This window comes from Sorex araneus, chromosome 6 (assembly GCF_027595985.1).
Source record: "Sorex araneus isolate mSorAra2 chromosome 6, mSorAra2.pri, whole genome shotgun sequence".
NCBI classification, from domain to species: domain Eukaryota; kingdom Metazoa; phylum Chordata; class Mammalia; order Eulipotyphla; family Soricidae; genus Sorex; species Sorex araneus.
Window position 1 is genome coordinate 69,890,480 of NC_073307.1, and position 15,192 is coordinate 69,905,671.

Genomic DNA, 15,192 nt, shown 5'->3' on the forward strand with positions numbered 1-15,192 from the left:
TGGCATGCAGATGTTGTAATATCGCTTGCCCCCCTAAATGAACCTTAAAATGACAAGTTTACCCTTCAGCTTGTTTATAATTTTGGAGAATTTCAACTTTACTTTTTTGGGGCGGAGGGGAGGGCTCATACCTGGCAGCACTCAGGGCTTACTTCTAGCTCTGTGCTAAGGGATCGCTCCTGGTGGGCTTAGGGGATTGTATGGGGTGCCGAAGTTTGAACTTACGTCCGCAGAATGCAAGGCAAAAGCCTACCTACTGTATTGTCTCTCCGGCCCCAAATAATTTCCTTTTTCTTTTCTTTCTTCCTTTTCTTTGGCTTTTGGGCCACACCTGGCGATGCTCAGGGGTTACTCCTGGTTCACTCAGGAATTTAACTCCAGTGGTGCTTGGGGGATCATATGGGATGCTGGGGATTGAACCCAGTACATTTTTCTTTCTTGTCAAAGTTTGCTAATGAGGAGAGTATTGGTAAGCACCGCTTTTCTATTTATGTCTTGTAATATAAATCTACTTCTGAAAGCAGGGTAAACCTGAAAATGTATACTACAATTTATAAAACCTGGCCTTTTACATAGATAAAATAATGTTTATCTATGTAAAACCTTTATCATTAATAACTTTTGAACCTTGAACCTTCTAGACTGCCAGAGTACCCGAGGAAACTAGGGAAGCAGGTTTTTATTTTCTGAAATCCTGGAAACCTCTCCTGATTACTCCTTCTGTTTTAATTTCAGTTCGTTATTTCTCTAATTTTCTGAGGTACTCCTGTGGATAGACACACAGTGTTATAAACACTTGTGCTTATTACAGTCCTGAATTTGAGATTTCTATAAGTTGCACTTTTCTGTTGTTTTCTTTAGAAGTTATACTGTATTCCTTTTTGTAATATGTATATCATTTCATAAGAACTGTCAAACTAAGTTATTTAGATTTTAAAATCTTGTATGTTTTATGATTTTATTCCAACATGTAGACAAGGCAGAATCGCATAAAATCGGCTTGCCATTCTCATTCTCCATTTAATAATTTAGTGCTTTATTTTTGCCTGAGGGCTGGAGTGATAGCACAGCTGGTAGGGCGTTTGCCTTGCATTCGGCTGACCCAGGTTCGAGTCCTCCACCCCTCTCAGAGAGCTGGGCAAGCTACCAAGAGTATCTCGCCTGCATGGCAGAGCCTGGCAAGCTACCCATGGCATATTTCATATGTCAAAAACAGTAACTAAGTCTCACAAATGGAGACGTTATTGGTGCCCGCTCAAGCAAATCGATGAGCAACGGGATCAGTGATACAATGATTTTTGCCTGATATTAAGAGCTTATCTGCCAACCTGATTAAGCATCTTAGAAATTCCCCTTTATAATCCACCTTGGGTCTCACGTTTTACCTGGCACTGTTTAACCCTTTCATTGTCCATTAGGACAGCCCCATCATTCTGAATTTTTTTTTTCTTTTTGGTTCACACCCAGCGATGCATAGGGGTCACTCCTGGCTCTGCACTCAGGAATTACCCCTGGTGGTGCTCAGGGGACCATATGGATTCTGGGAATCGAACCTGGGTTGGCCGCGTGCAAGGCAAACGCCCTACTGCTGTGCTATTGCTCTAGCCCCAACCACCTATGCCCTCTGAATTGGTTTTCAGGGACCTGATCATTCTTGTTTCATTCTATGGACACTGACAATTACAGGCGACTCTTTCAGCCTAAGCTCTTTGATTTCTCTGTACCTAGATCCAGGTGTCCTTAGGACTTTTAACTCCCCACTATGTGATAGTTGCAGAATACTCTCTTTAACTGATACTTCAATCTAAAATTCTACTTTGAGCTTTATAACTCTGTTTCCAGCAGTAACAAAAAGTTGCATCTGGGGCTCCACCTTTCTATCTATCATGCCAGTGTCACTAGGGTAGGGATGAGGGAAGAATCTCCCACTTTGGGAAAGACTGGTCTAATATATGTACATATGTGTGTATTCAAACTTATTTTATATTCTGTTAATAATATATGCTTAATGTTGAAACATTAAGAAGTTTGACTTCAGTATTCAAATATATTTTAATAGTTTCTATTTAATGTTATTTAAAATGATTTTATTTTCTGATATCCTGTACTAGATGTGCTAGACTAAAATTTCTGTTCTAGGTTAAATCTAACATTCAGATGAAGTAACCTATAATCTAAGGAATATAGCTTCAATAAATTAAATGGTAACTATAAGATAAATGATTAATCACTTACTCTTGATATTTCTTAATTTCAGAGAATTAACCATTAACATTAAATGTTATAATTTCTAATTTTTATACTTCTTACATAAAAGATTCCTATAAGCAGTAATTGAACTATTAAGTTTATTTTTTGTTCAGAATTTATAATTTTGTAGCCATTGTTAGGTATCTTTCATGTTTTCTTTCATTTTTACATTCCTTTTAGTTCCCAAAAGACGGTTTATTCTATAAGTGAGATCTACTTTTTTTCTCCCCATCTTATTAAAGTGAGATCTTTATTTTATAAATAATATATTAGTGGCTGCATGGGCTGGAACGATAGCACAGTGGGTAGGGTGTTCGCCTTGCACGAGGCCAACCCAGGTTCGATTCCTTTACCCCTCTCGGAGAGCCCGGCAAACTACCAAGAGTATCGTGCCCGCACAGCAGAGCCTGGCAAGCTACCCGTGGTATATTCGGTATGCCAAAAAATAGTAATGATAAGTCACAGTGAGAGACGTTACTGGTGCCTGCTCAAGCAAATCAATGAGCAACGAGATGACAGTGACAGTAGCTGCATAGTCATTTATGTTCTACTCTTTGTGTGCCAGTGGGTTATTATTAAGGTTCAGAGTATTAACATATTCAAAAGTTCCAGAATGTCCCAAGTGCAAGAGGCGCTGTATACATAAATATATGAGGCTGCTGCTCTGGATTAGAAATTGGGTCTGATATATCAAGTCCAGGTGTTCTTAACCTTTAGCTACTTGTAACTCCTTTTCATCCAAGAAATTTGCACGCAACCTTGGGTATATGAAGTAGGTGAAACTCAAACATTCACTGATAATAAATAATTTAAAATAAAATTTTTGCTGCCCTCACATTCAGTTATATGATGCTATATTGGAGTTTCACCCCTCAGTTTAGGAAACTAAAAATCAAGCCATAACTTGGTTTTAGGTAAACTTTCCCAAAAAAGCATGTTAGGGTTTGCCTAGTAGGTTTTAGATCGTCTCAGAATTTATTTTTTGGTGGGGTGGGAGAGGGATAGAGAGGAAGCTTGAGGACTACCAGTGCAGTATTCAGGGATTGTGGCCCTCCTGGCAGTGTGTGCCTAGTAATGGGGACTGATCTGCCCTCAGTGTGCAGTGTCTGTGAGGAGCTTCTGGGTTAGCGCCCTAGCCCCCGTCTCAGATTTTACCTCTTACTAATTATATGGTAAATGCCACTGAAGAGTGTTATCGGGAGGAAAGTTTGTCTTATAAACAGATGGCTTAATTCTGATTATTATATATAAATGTAATACCAAAATGTTTATGGATAGCTGAAGTAGTGTTTTCCCCCCCCAGAATTATTCGTTAGTGGAAGGGGATGTAGGTGAAGAATTTTAGATGAAACAAGAATAGATACTTTTTGTAGCTGGAAGATAGGTAATTGGGATTTGTTTTTCATCTCTTGTTTTTATTTTTGTTTCTTAACTGGAAAGTAAATCAGTAATTCTTTTTTCAATTGGGGAGCTCTTTGGGACAATTAAGTCCTGATGCTTGAGTGCATAATAATTTCTTTCTTATGCTTCAGGAGTGGTCCTAATGATAACACCATTCCTGGGAGAAATAAAAAAAAAATTGGGGGTCATGTGGTTCTTAGTGTGGGAATTTGGCTTAGATGGGCTGGATGAGTAGTATATTCAGCTTTTCATAATTTGATGTTTCTTTTTTTGTTAAAAATGTCCCAAACTTTGTCTTCGACCATCATCAAATAATCTTAAGCATGTTATCCTTCACTGAAACTGTTGGAAAATGTGACTTTCTTTTATTATTAGGTATAGTGTGAAAATGCAGCCTGTTGAGAGAATGCACCTAGCTGTGGTTGCCTGTGGTGAAAGAGTGGAAGAAACTCTAACCATGTTGAAGTCAGCTATCATATTCAGCCTCAGACCTCTACAATTCCATATTTTTGCTGAGGATCAGCTGCATGATAGTTTTAAAGGCACTGTGAGTATTTTAAACTTAAGTTGAGACTGTATAGTTGATTATGTGGTATAATAGACTGCTATTTTATTTTTTTTTGAGACAAGAAAAGAATATGTTTAATACATTTTTATCTATAGGTAATTTGCAAAAATATACAGACATTATGTGTGACCCTCCATTTGTGCTGTTACATCAGACATTGCAAAAAATGGCTCCACTTGATAATTCAGATTGCCTTGTACCAAGCCCATGTTATGCCTGAAATCATGCAGTATTATTATTTACTGCCACACTGGTGTTCTTCAGAGTATCCCAGTTTGAGCTAATAATTGATCTGGTCCCCCAGCCAACTTAACAGACACAAATGTTAGTGATAACCAGTAGGAGCTTAGTCCAGAACAGTGACAGCTGGCTCTACCCTTTGTTGGCTGTGAGATATAGACTTTCTAAGTCACAGTTTCTTCACAGGAAGTTTGCTGATCATGGAGAGGGTACACACTGTCCACTTGGGTTTCTCTAGAGCTGTTTCCCAACTAGGGATCATATCTCTGTGCACCTCAGGGTATTTCAAGGGGGCGCATGGTTTAAAATGACATAAATGGTGGGCTTTCATGGCATGAGACGAGGAGCTCTTTGGTAGGGTGAGGTTAGGGCCCAGGAAGGAAACCAAGGTTGAAAAGTGCTCTTCTAGAGAACAATACCAGAAAGTGAACAAATGTTGAGTGCTAAGTTAAGGAGGTTCCAATTAGATGGAAAAAGAAATATGTCTTTCCCACAGATACAAAATAAGCATAAAATATATAAGTATAACTATAAACAAAAGAAGCTCTTGAAATATCCTTAGTACCTCAGAGTTTCCAGTGAAGGGGGACAGGAGAGTCGAGCAGTTTCTTCTCCTGTGTCCAGTTTGTTATTTCTAATAATCACTTCTGTAACATCACTGCCAGGAGATGCAAACATGAGGAGGCTTGAGAATGTGTATTCAATAAATAAATATGAAGCCAAGGTGCTCTCATGCCACCTGCTTTCATTGGTCTGGGGCTGCTTTCCTCACCCCTGACGGCTGATGGCAATGGGCAGACGAAGGAGGAAACAAGGGCCAAGCTGGTTAGTGATCAGGTGCAGTTTATTCCAATCTTGTCTCTCTCTGTTTCCTTCTAGTTTCACCCACTCCCTTATTCCTCCTCTCTGTGCCCACTCTTCCAGCCTTAGTTGTAGAGCAAGTCATGAAGGGTTGGGGGTAGCAGTTACACATAGGTGTGGTTATATGATCAACAGATGTAAAATTTCTCCGTCAGGGGAAGCTTCTTTCAGGACAAATTCTTACCTAGCAAGGTGATCCGCCTAAGGGCAAAATACCATCTAAGGGTGCATTTCTCCTTTCCTTAGTCCAATAACCATTTAAACATTCATCTTAATTCTGCTTCTTAACAATAGTCATTTTGTTTAGTCACAGTAAGTGATATATTAAGCTTCTAGGGTGACTGTCCTGGAGACATCTCACTATAGATCTAGATTATAGTTCTCAGACCAGATTAGTCCTTCCTAACCCAGCAGGGTCATTGTCCAGTTGTTTCTTTTTTGGATCATGACAGAATTTGTCCATGACCGTGCTCTTAACTTAAAGTTAAGTATTATGGCCTCTCCGGTTTTGATGCCATCGTACCTTAGCACTTGCTCTGGCTCCATCCGCTCCCTTTGTCAGGACTCTGCTTTTGGTGTGCTAGGAACTAAGGGCAACTGAGGCTTAAGTCGAGTAAATACGAGAGATGCCCAGGAGTAAATATTATCTGGAGTCAATTAACTCCCAAGTTACAAAAGCATAGCATTAACTGTTTTCCTGTGTCTATACAAAAGGGATGTTGCTCTAAAGTAAACTATGTGAAGGACATAAGGAAAAAAGAAAAGCAATATTTCACTTACAAATACAAAATTCAGAGTCCTTAGAAGGATCTAACCTTACAAGTCACAGGTTCTGGTTAGTGGAAATGAGAGATTAATGAGAGAAAGCAGAGCACAGAGACGTTAAAGATGATTACCAAGGAAATGGGAGTGCTTTGGGAGCATTGTGATGGGTATAACCCAATAAACCTAAGCTCCTTGTGGCAGAGGAGAAAGGAAAAATCAGTGTTATCCTACATTGAATAGGTGAGGTCATTATGGACCAGTTATCTTGACCTTCTTTGGTGTTTTAATTTTGATCTTGTTTCTCCTGGATCTTGAACTGCTTTATACAAATATGAAGATGTCAGTGTCACCATCCTTTGGTGACTGGGGTCTCCTGGTGCATTTGGGGTGATTATCGTCCCCCCAGGTGATGGATGAAGGAATCGGTCCACAGACTGGTAACCAGTGGCCACTTTATTTATTTTTTTAATTTTTAATTTTTAAATTTTTCTTTATGGATCACACCCAGTGATGCACAGGGGTTACTTCTGCTCTACACTCAGGAATTACTTCTGGCTGTGCTTGGGGGACCATATGGGATGCTGGGAATCGAAACCAGGTTGGCTGCATGCAAGGCAAACACCCTACCTGCTATGCTATCGTTCCAGCCCCCTGGCCACTTTATTTTAATCAGTCAGAGTTGTTATAGAGAAATCGTGGAGTGTTCTGGGTAGGGAGGGACAGCAATTACGGGTATGTGTGGTTGAACATTAACATAAACAAGTTTCGTATTGATAGGACTATGAATATAAATATTTTCTATTTAAATTGTGGTAATGTAAGTTCTTCAGAAAGAACTTAATGTTTTCTAAATTTAGTTATTTTTTTGTTTAGGGATTAAAAGAATATTTTTTTCTTTTAGTTTTTATTGAATCACTGTGAGATAGACCCTTACAAAGCTGTTCATGATTAGATTTCAGTCATACAGTATTCCAATGTCCATCCCTCCCCCAGTGTACAATTCCAAGCACCAGTGTCCCCAGGTTCCCTTTCATCACCCTCTACCCGCCCGCTATCTACCTCTTTGTTTTTGTCTTGTTTTTGTTTTTGGCTTTTTGGGTCACACCCGGCAATGCACAGGGGTTACTCCTGGCTTTACTCTCAGGAATTACTCCTGGCGGTGCTCTGGGGACCATATGCTGGGAATCGAACCTGGGTCGGCTGCGTGAAAGGCAAACACCCTATTCTCTGTACTATCACTCCAGCCTCCCTGCCTGTGCTTTTCCTCTCTCCCTCCTTTACTCCCTTTCTCTCTCTTCTCCTGTCCCTCTCTCCCACCCTCCCTCTTCTCTTGTCCCTCTCTCCCTCCCTCCCTCCTTCTCTTGCTTCACTCTCCACCGCCCATTTCAGGCTGAAAAAGATTAGAACTGACATTGAGGGCCGTTTTCTAATAATCAAGGGATTATATATATATATATATGTATATGTGTGTATATACATATATATATACATATACATATATACACACAAACATTTGGAAGAAATCACACTCCTAAACATACACACCAAATGAGGGGCCTGCAAAATACTTAAAACAACTGCTAATAGACTTCAAGGAGGACATTGGTAGCAACACAATAGTAGTTGAGGACTTCAATGCCGCCTTATCACCTCTTGATAGATCAGTAAGACTAAAACTTAGCAAAGAAGAACCATAATGTACATTGGTTTTTTTCATGAAGAACTTGTAAGACTAAGTTCTCTAATTTTGCATTATAGCCTTATAACTTGCACTGTGTGTCAGGACTTAAGGTGGAGTCTTTTTGAAATGATATTTGAATTTTATGATTTTTTAAAATGAAAACAGGTGGTAAGAAGTATCTGAGTTTATTTTTATATTATAATTAAATACAATGTAAAACATACACTTCTTAATTTTTATCTTTTATGCTTGTAATTTCACAGATTGTAATTTCACAGTGAAAATGAAACAATTCTAAACAGTTTCTATTTTTAAAAAATGTTTTTCAGCTTGACAGCTGGTCATTTCTACAAGCGTTTAATTATTCATTATACCCAATAACTTTTCCAAGTGAGAATGCAGCAGAATGGAAAAAGCTCTTTAAGCCATGTGCTTCCCAGAGATTGTTTTTGCCGGTAAGTTTTATTCCTCATTGTTTCTTTTGTCCTTTTTTTCACTCAAGTCTTGCTTTTACATACATATGGATTCAGTTAAATAGGCATACAGGTAATACGTATGATTTTTCTTTTGGACATTAGGGAAATGATTTATCATAGAACATATAGAAGCTATCATAAACTCTATGTTGAAATGAAACAATAGAAGCACTTTTAAAAAATAATTTTATTGAATCACTGTGAGATAGTTACAAGTTTTCATGTTTGGATTACAGTCACACTGATCAAATACCCATCCTTCCACCAGTATACATTTTCCACCACCAATATCCCCGGTATAACCCCCCTTTCCCACCCTCCCCCTGCCTCCATGGCAGACAATATTCCCCACACTCTCTCTCTGCTTTTGGGCATTATGGTTTGCAATTCAGATACTGAGAAGTTATCAGGTTTAGTCCTTTATCAACTTTCAGCACACATCTCCCATCCTGTCTGATTCCTCTAGCCATCATTTTCTTAGTGATCCCTTTTCTATTCCGTCTGCCTTCTCCCCTCCACTCATGAAGCAGGCTTCTGCTATGGGGCAGTTCTCCTGACCCTTGTATCTACTGTCCTTGGGGCACAGAGAGAGAGACAGAAGAAGAAGACAAGGGAGATAGAAGAAGATCCAGAGAAGTTCCCAGACTCAGAAGAAGCTGCCTAGCCAGTAGTTTTGTTGCTGTGCATAAAAAACTTAAATCCTAGGATATTTTTCGTTCATCTCTTCCTTATAAAATCAACGAATCATAATTCAGTAATTGCAAGAGGGGAAAATTCTAACTTTTAGACTTGTAAGCCTTGTAAGTTAAAAAATTTTAATGTTGAATCATTGCGGTGTCACACTCATTTGAGTACTTGTCTTCTGCCAAACAAATTTATATTCAAGTTCATACTAAACTTCTAGGTACGTGAAGTGAAAGGAGCAGATATGTTTCTTGTTTTCAAAGAGTTTAATGTCTGATATAGGAGTTAGAAATTAAACATGATAGATATTAAACATGTTACTGGGGGGAAAAGTTAAAGAAAGCATGAGATGAGTAGTTCCTTTTTCTGCACTATTGAGTTTAATAATGTAGTGTGAAATTTATTGGATCACTTCCTGGCAAGATCTGATTAAGTTCATAGATAAAGTTCATGAATCACGAATGACAAAATCCCGTTAATCACCTATTTCTCGGGCGGGCTCAGTAACCTCTCATTTCATCCTTTCCCTGAGATCTTAGAAGTCTATCTCGACTTGGCCCTCCCAGCGCTGTCGCACTGGGGGCTCTTTCAGGGTCAGGGGAATTAGATCCAGCTTGTTACTGGCTTTAGCATGTGAATACACCATGGAAAGCTTGCAAGGCTGTCCCATATGGACAGGAAACTCTCAGAAGATTGACAGTTTCTCCCAGAGGGAGAAGTAGGCTAGGCTACAAGAAGGGCTTCTGAGAGCTTGCGCTTCTTCATGAAAGCAAAGCAAAGATAAAGTTGTAAATACTAAATTAAATATTTGAAACCTGTCCTGTTTTCCTCATACTCCAGTTTAATTCTGCATCTTTTGAACCAAATTTAATTAAATTTTATGCTTCATTTAAACTTTCTCAGTTTTTATTTAAAAAATAAGAAGAGTTAAAGTGAATGGTATAGATTTCTTCCTCTAAAATAAACTAGAAAAATACTGCTGTAGTTATTATTAACCTTCCGTCTCATGATCAGTTGGCAGTGGCTTCCAATAGTAAACTTACAGCTTTGTGTAATATCTGGCTAGTCTGCTAATAGGATAGTAATAAACACATGTAATATCATGATATAGAAGCAGAATTTTGATATTAGAAACAACTCCCCTCTTGTCCCCATGAAAAGAGAGAAGCACATGTAGACGTACACAGATACTCTCTTTATTAATCTCAGAGCACGTGAACCTTCCCTGTTCGGACTCTGTGGTCAGCTGTCAGATTTCCTTTACCAGACTGGAATTCAGTCAGTTCAGTATGGTTGGGGGAATGTGAAGGAGATGGGTAGTTTCAGCTTCTCCTTTAGGCGTTGTCATGATTGAGTTTGGAAAGGTGCAGAACTAGTATCAAGCTTTGTTACCTGCTCTGAGATAAGTAACCTAAAGTTGCAGGAGTCAGATTTGAAAATCTGTAATAAGGCAGAAACGAAAGATTAATCGCATGTAAATTCCAACAGAGGGCGGGGCTGGAGCGATAACACAGCGGGTAGGGCGTTTGCCTTGCACGCGGCCGACCCGGGTTCAAATCCCAGCATCCCATATGGTCCCCTGAGCACGGCCAGGGGTAATTCCTGAGTGCAAAGCCAGGAGTAACCCCTGTGCATCGCCAGGTGTGACCCAAAAAGCAAAAAAAAAAAACAAACAAAAAAAACCAACAGAGGGCAAATGTTGGAGATTTAACATTTCAGAAAGGAATATACCTTTTAGACTTTTAGAAAGGAATTTGTTTTTCAGAAAGGAAAAATCTGCGCCTGTTAGATGTACAATTTTTAAAAATACTGCTTTTTTTGTTTTCTTGAACAAATGTAAATGACATTAAAAATTCTTGATAAATTTCAATATAAGTGTGTATTTTTCTTTTCTTTTTTTCTTTCCTTTCCTTTTTTTTTTTTTTTTTTTGCAGACTGCACAGAATAAGAGCATGGACTCCATAGGGAGTTGGTTTGGATAGACTGTACCATTAGTTAAGAACAAAAGGTTGTAAAAGTGCCGGTCATTAATGTTCTGAACTAAGGAAAAGTGTTAAGATCTTCATTTGTATGGGTTTTTTTATTTATCTCGGGTAATTAGGACTTGTGATATTAATTTATGTATTTACAGTTATCTTCTATGATAAGGCATTTTTTACTAATCATTGAAGATGATGCTTTTTGTTTTTATTTCAATTATTAGTAATTGAGTTATTGTTCTTTTTATTACTTCGCTAAAAGTTAATATAATCATAGAATCTATATTGTTGTAAAAAATAAGACATTTAGGGAAAATACGGTATTAGAAAATACATAAATTTGCTTATCTCTTATGTATATTTTTCATCCTCAAAGTCCTTTATAGTTTATGTTAAATATACTGAATTGAAGTTGAAGATTAAAATCTCTCTCCTCATAGTTAATCCTGAAGGAAGTTGACTCGCTATTGTATGTCGACACTGACATCCTTTTTTTACGGCCTGTTGATGATATTTGGTCCTTCTTGAAGAAGTTTAATTCCACACAAATTGCTGCAATGGCACCAGAGCATGAAGAACCTCGAATTGGATGGTATAATCGCTTTGCCAGACATCCGTACTATGGGAAAACTGGAGTGAACTCTGGAGTTATGTTGATGAATATGACTCGAATGAGAAGAAAGTATTTCAAGGTAAGAATGATAAAGGTTGACATGGTTCTATCCTAAAAATTATTAGATTTCCCTTTTAGTTTTGTGTTACTAAAAAGTAGGTTAAACTGTTCAGATTTTTCCCACTTAATCTAGAAGAATAGAAGAAAGGTATTTTCTTAAAACTTACTTATTAGAGCATTGTGGTAAATCAAATGAGGTGGAATTACAATGAAATAAAATAATGCACTAACGACATCTTTTTTTCTAGCTTGTTATTCCAAGCAGCAGTTGTTATTTTATGCATGCAGGTATAGAATACTTGAATCCAAAATGTGCTTTGCCTTGGGAAAGCATAGGTTCTAGGACCTGATGATACCCTGGTTCACATCCTAGACGTTACTTAGTATTCTGGAACCTTGAGCATCTTTTGAGTTTTATTTTTCCCATCTGTAAAATGAGGATCATATCTAACAATCCTGAAACGAGACGGCTTTTATGGAGTAAATGAATTGCGAGTTATCAGTAACACACAAATATTGGATATTTTGGTGCTGTGTTCTGTTTTGGGAAAACACATGGTGGTGCTCAGGGCTCTGTGCTCAGAGATCACGCCAGGTGGGGCTCCGGGAGTAGATGATCTCTGTGTTCAGAGCCAGAGTAGGCCCTAAGATGTGATTTCAGGGAACTGTTGCTTTTGTACAATTTTAAAAGTTCCTGCATGTGGGACTAGAGAGATGGCACAGGGATCAGAACAAGACCTGAGTTCCAGTCCAGCACCTCCCCAGCACCTTCTAGGGTCACTGGTCTGAGCGTCGGGCCCTCAGTCTAGTGTTAGTGCTGCTCAAAGTCACTTTCTGCACCTCCTGGTCAGTGGCTAGAGGCCCACAATAAAAAAAGTCTTTGCAGGTTTCATCCCTTTGAAAATGGGAATCAATGAGTCAAGATACTTAAATTCTCTGATTGCATATACATATGCATATATATACACACACATATAGACACACAATTCTCTTGACATGTGTATGTACAGTATGTATAAAATTTTTATATTAATGTATATATACACAATTCTCTAAGTGTGTTATATATACTATTTACCAGTGTCCATGAGTTATATTTGCTGACTAAGTAACTATAGGTTCTATTGGAGTCAAACTATTTGCTTTTCTTTAATTTATAATTTGTGCACTTTTTAGGCACTACCCAGTTAATTTAATTTTCAACAATTTTAATTGTCAAGAAGCAAAATAGAGATAATAGAAAAAGATAATAAATAGTCTCATTTATAAACGAAATCTGTTTAAAGTACAGGTACAGTGCTTAACATGAGGCACTTAAATGTTAACTAAAATAGTGATTTTCGAAGTTCACATGCATATAGACTTAGTATTTATTCTTTTGCATCTAATTAGGACTAAATTAAGAATTAAGGGCTATTTTTATGATATGAATATATCTTTCTATTCAGTTATATTTGTCAGATATTTTTCTTCTAGCTTCTGATAAAGCAGAATTTGCTAATACGTTTAAAATTACCTGAAATAGATAAATTCTGCAGATTTGCAATTTATTACGAATGAGGAGTGGAGAATTAAAATATAATTTAGGGGGTTGAGAGATAGTATACTGTGTTGTTGTTGGGGGACCATACGCTTCTGTGCTCAGAGCTTATTCCAGGCAGTACTTGGGGTACTGACCATGTGGTGCCAGAAGTCAGAGCTGGGTCAGCCATGTGCAGTGCAAGCAATTTACTGAGCTACAACTGTAGTCCCTGAGCACAGCCAGGCCACTTGCCTGCACATAGTTGGTCCAGGTTCAATCTCAGCACTCCAGGTGGTTCCCTGAGCCAGGAGTGACCTCTGAGTCAGAGCCATAATAGGCCCTAAGAACCACAGGGCATGGCCTCGCAGCAAAACAAAATTAAAAAAAAAAACAAAAGAATAAAAAAAATTCCCTCCCCTGAAATGTATGGGGCCAGAGAAGTAGTTGAGTGAGTAAGTTGCTTGCATTGCGCATAGCTGACCCAGCTCTGATCTCTCGCACCACACGGTCAGTGCCCCGAGCGCTGCCAAGAGTAAGCTCTGAGCACAGCAGTGTGGTCCCCCAACAGCAAAAATAAATGAACAACAATTTGAAAGACAATTTTGCAAAATGGAGTTTGGCTTGTCTTTTATAGAATCTCCTTTATTCTTTTTTTACAAAACAGTTTTCAGGGCTATGAATTTTCTAAGCTGTTGACTGTCTATGTATTTCAGTTTTTGAGCCTTTTTGAAATCTTAACTTCAATTAGTTTTGTCTCCCATGATTGATTGTATTAATGAAGCCACTTTGCTATTGTGTCCTATTGCTTCTTCTTTCCTGATTGTTAGACTTCAAGCACAGAAACATACCAGAAGATGGTGCTATAAGATTATCTGCTAAGGTTTGAAACTCATATAGTTATGGGAAGTTTAGTATTAACAAAGAATAAGTTTAGTACTGCAAAGAGATAGTTTAACATCCTTGGTTTGTAAAAGAAATTCAAGATAGAACTATCATTCATATCTGTGATTATATTTTACTTGTTTAAATATATCTTCAATGCTTTGTTTCTCCCCGTCTTTTTAAATTTTGCCTGTGACATATTCTCAACAGCCAGAGATATTTCATACATATTTGTGCATCTTGCCCTGTGGTTCTTACCAGATGGTTAGACGCTATTATACACTATCCATTTAGGAACATGACTATGTTTAATTTTTAATATGCATTGTTATTACTGAGATTGCCATTATTCATGACATTTAGGTTCAATATAATGTATTATCATTTTGCTTCTCATAATGCTTCATAGTGATTAAGACGCTGATTAAGTTACTGCCTCGTATTTTGTTGGTGATTGATTTTGCAGCGTTGAACACCTACTAGGATATTTTTTGAGGTTTGTCTAGTGGAGAAAAGCACAGGAATAGGAATAAGGCATTTTGAGAATGCTTTTCTATTCATTGTCCTCTCTTCATGTCCCCCTTTCCATTGTTTTTGTAAAGTAAATTTTGTCTGTTTTCTCAAACCTCTTGAGGGCAAGGTGAATCTGTGTAAAATTTTATAGTCAATGTATTTGTGAGTTCAAAATGCGGGGTGCATGGTGTGTGTGGTAGGTGGCCCAGAGCCACCTCCCCTGGCCTCCCCAGCAGAGGAACTAAGACACACAGGACTCACGGTAGATGGTAAAGATGGCCCAGCTTTAATGAAGAGCTGTTAGAGAATCTCTTACAAGAAACTTGAAGATAAAGAACCATGTAGTTTGAGGGTGGGGAATAGCTCAAAGGGCTAGTGTACAGCTTTGCATGTGGGTGCCCCTATTTGATCACCATCCTGGGGTTGAGCCCCAGCTGCATCATCCACTTTAGCATACTGGGGGTGGTCGATGAGCACAGCTAGGTGTCACGCCTGAAGAAAAACAGCCAATAATAATAATAATAATACATGATTAATTTGACTGGGTTGAAAGTTGAAATAGAGAAGTAACTACTTTTTGAAGGAAAAATAAACTAGTTTTCCTGCAACCCTGGTGTTCTTTCTGTAATAGTAGCACATCAGACCTCTAGCTGAAGACAGTATTGGTAGGCAGCCTTCCCTGTTGGCTGGGATTCAG

General features: G+C 38.2%; 1 protein-coding gene across 3 annotated transcripts in view; it reads left to right on the forward strand.

The window, feature by feature from the left end:
- Positions 1 to 15,192, forward strand: part of GXYLT1 (glucoside xylosyltransferase 1) — a 49,030-nt gene that overhangs the window by 15,383 nt on the left and 18,455 nt on the right. For all 3 annotated transcript variants that reach the window (XM_055142708.1, XM_055142709.1, XM_055142710.1), the window contains 3 exons: positions 4,027 to 4,198; positions 8,096 to 8,221; positions 11,346 to 11,597. In XM_055142708.1, coding sequence (XP_054998683.1) covers positions 4,027 to 4,198; positions 8,096 to 8,221; positions 11,346 to 11,597 — 550 coding nt within the window. The remainder of the gene's footprint in view (positions 1 to 4,026; positions 4,199 to 8,095; positions 8,222 to 11,345; positions 11,598 to 15,192) is intronic.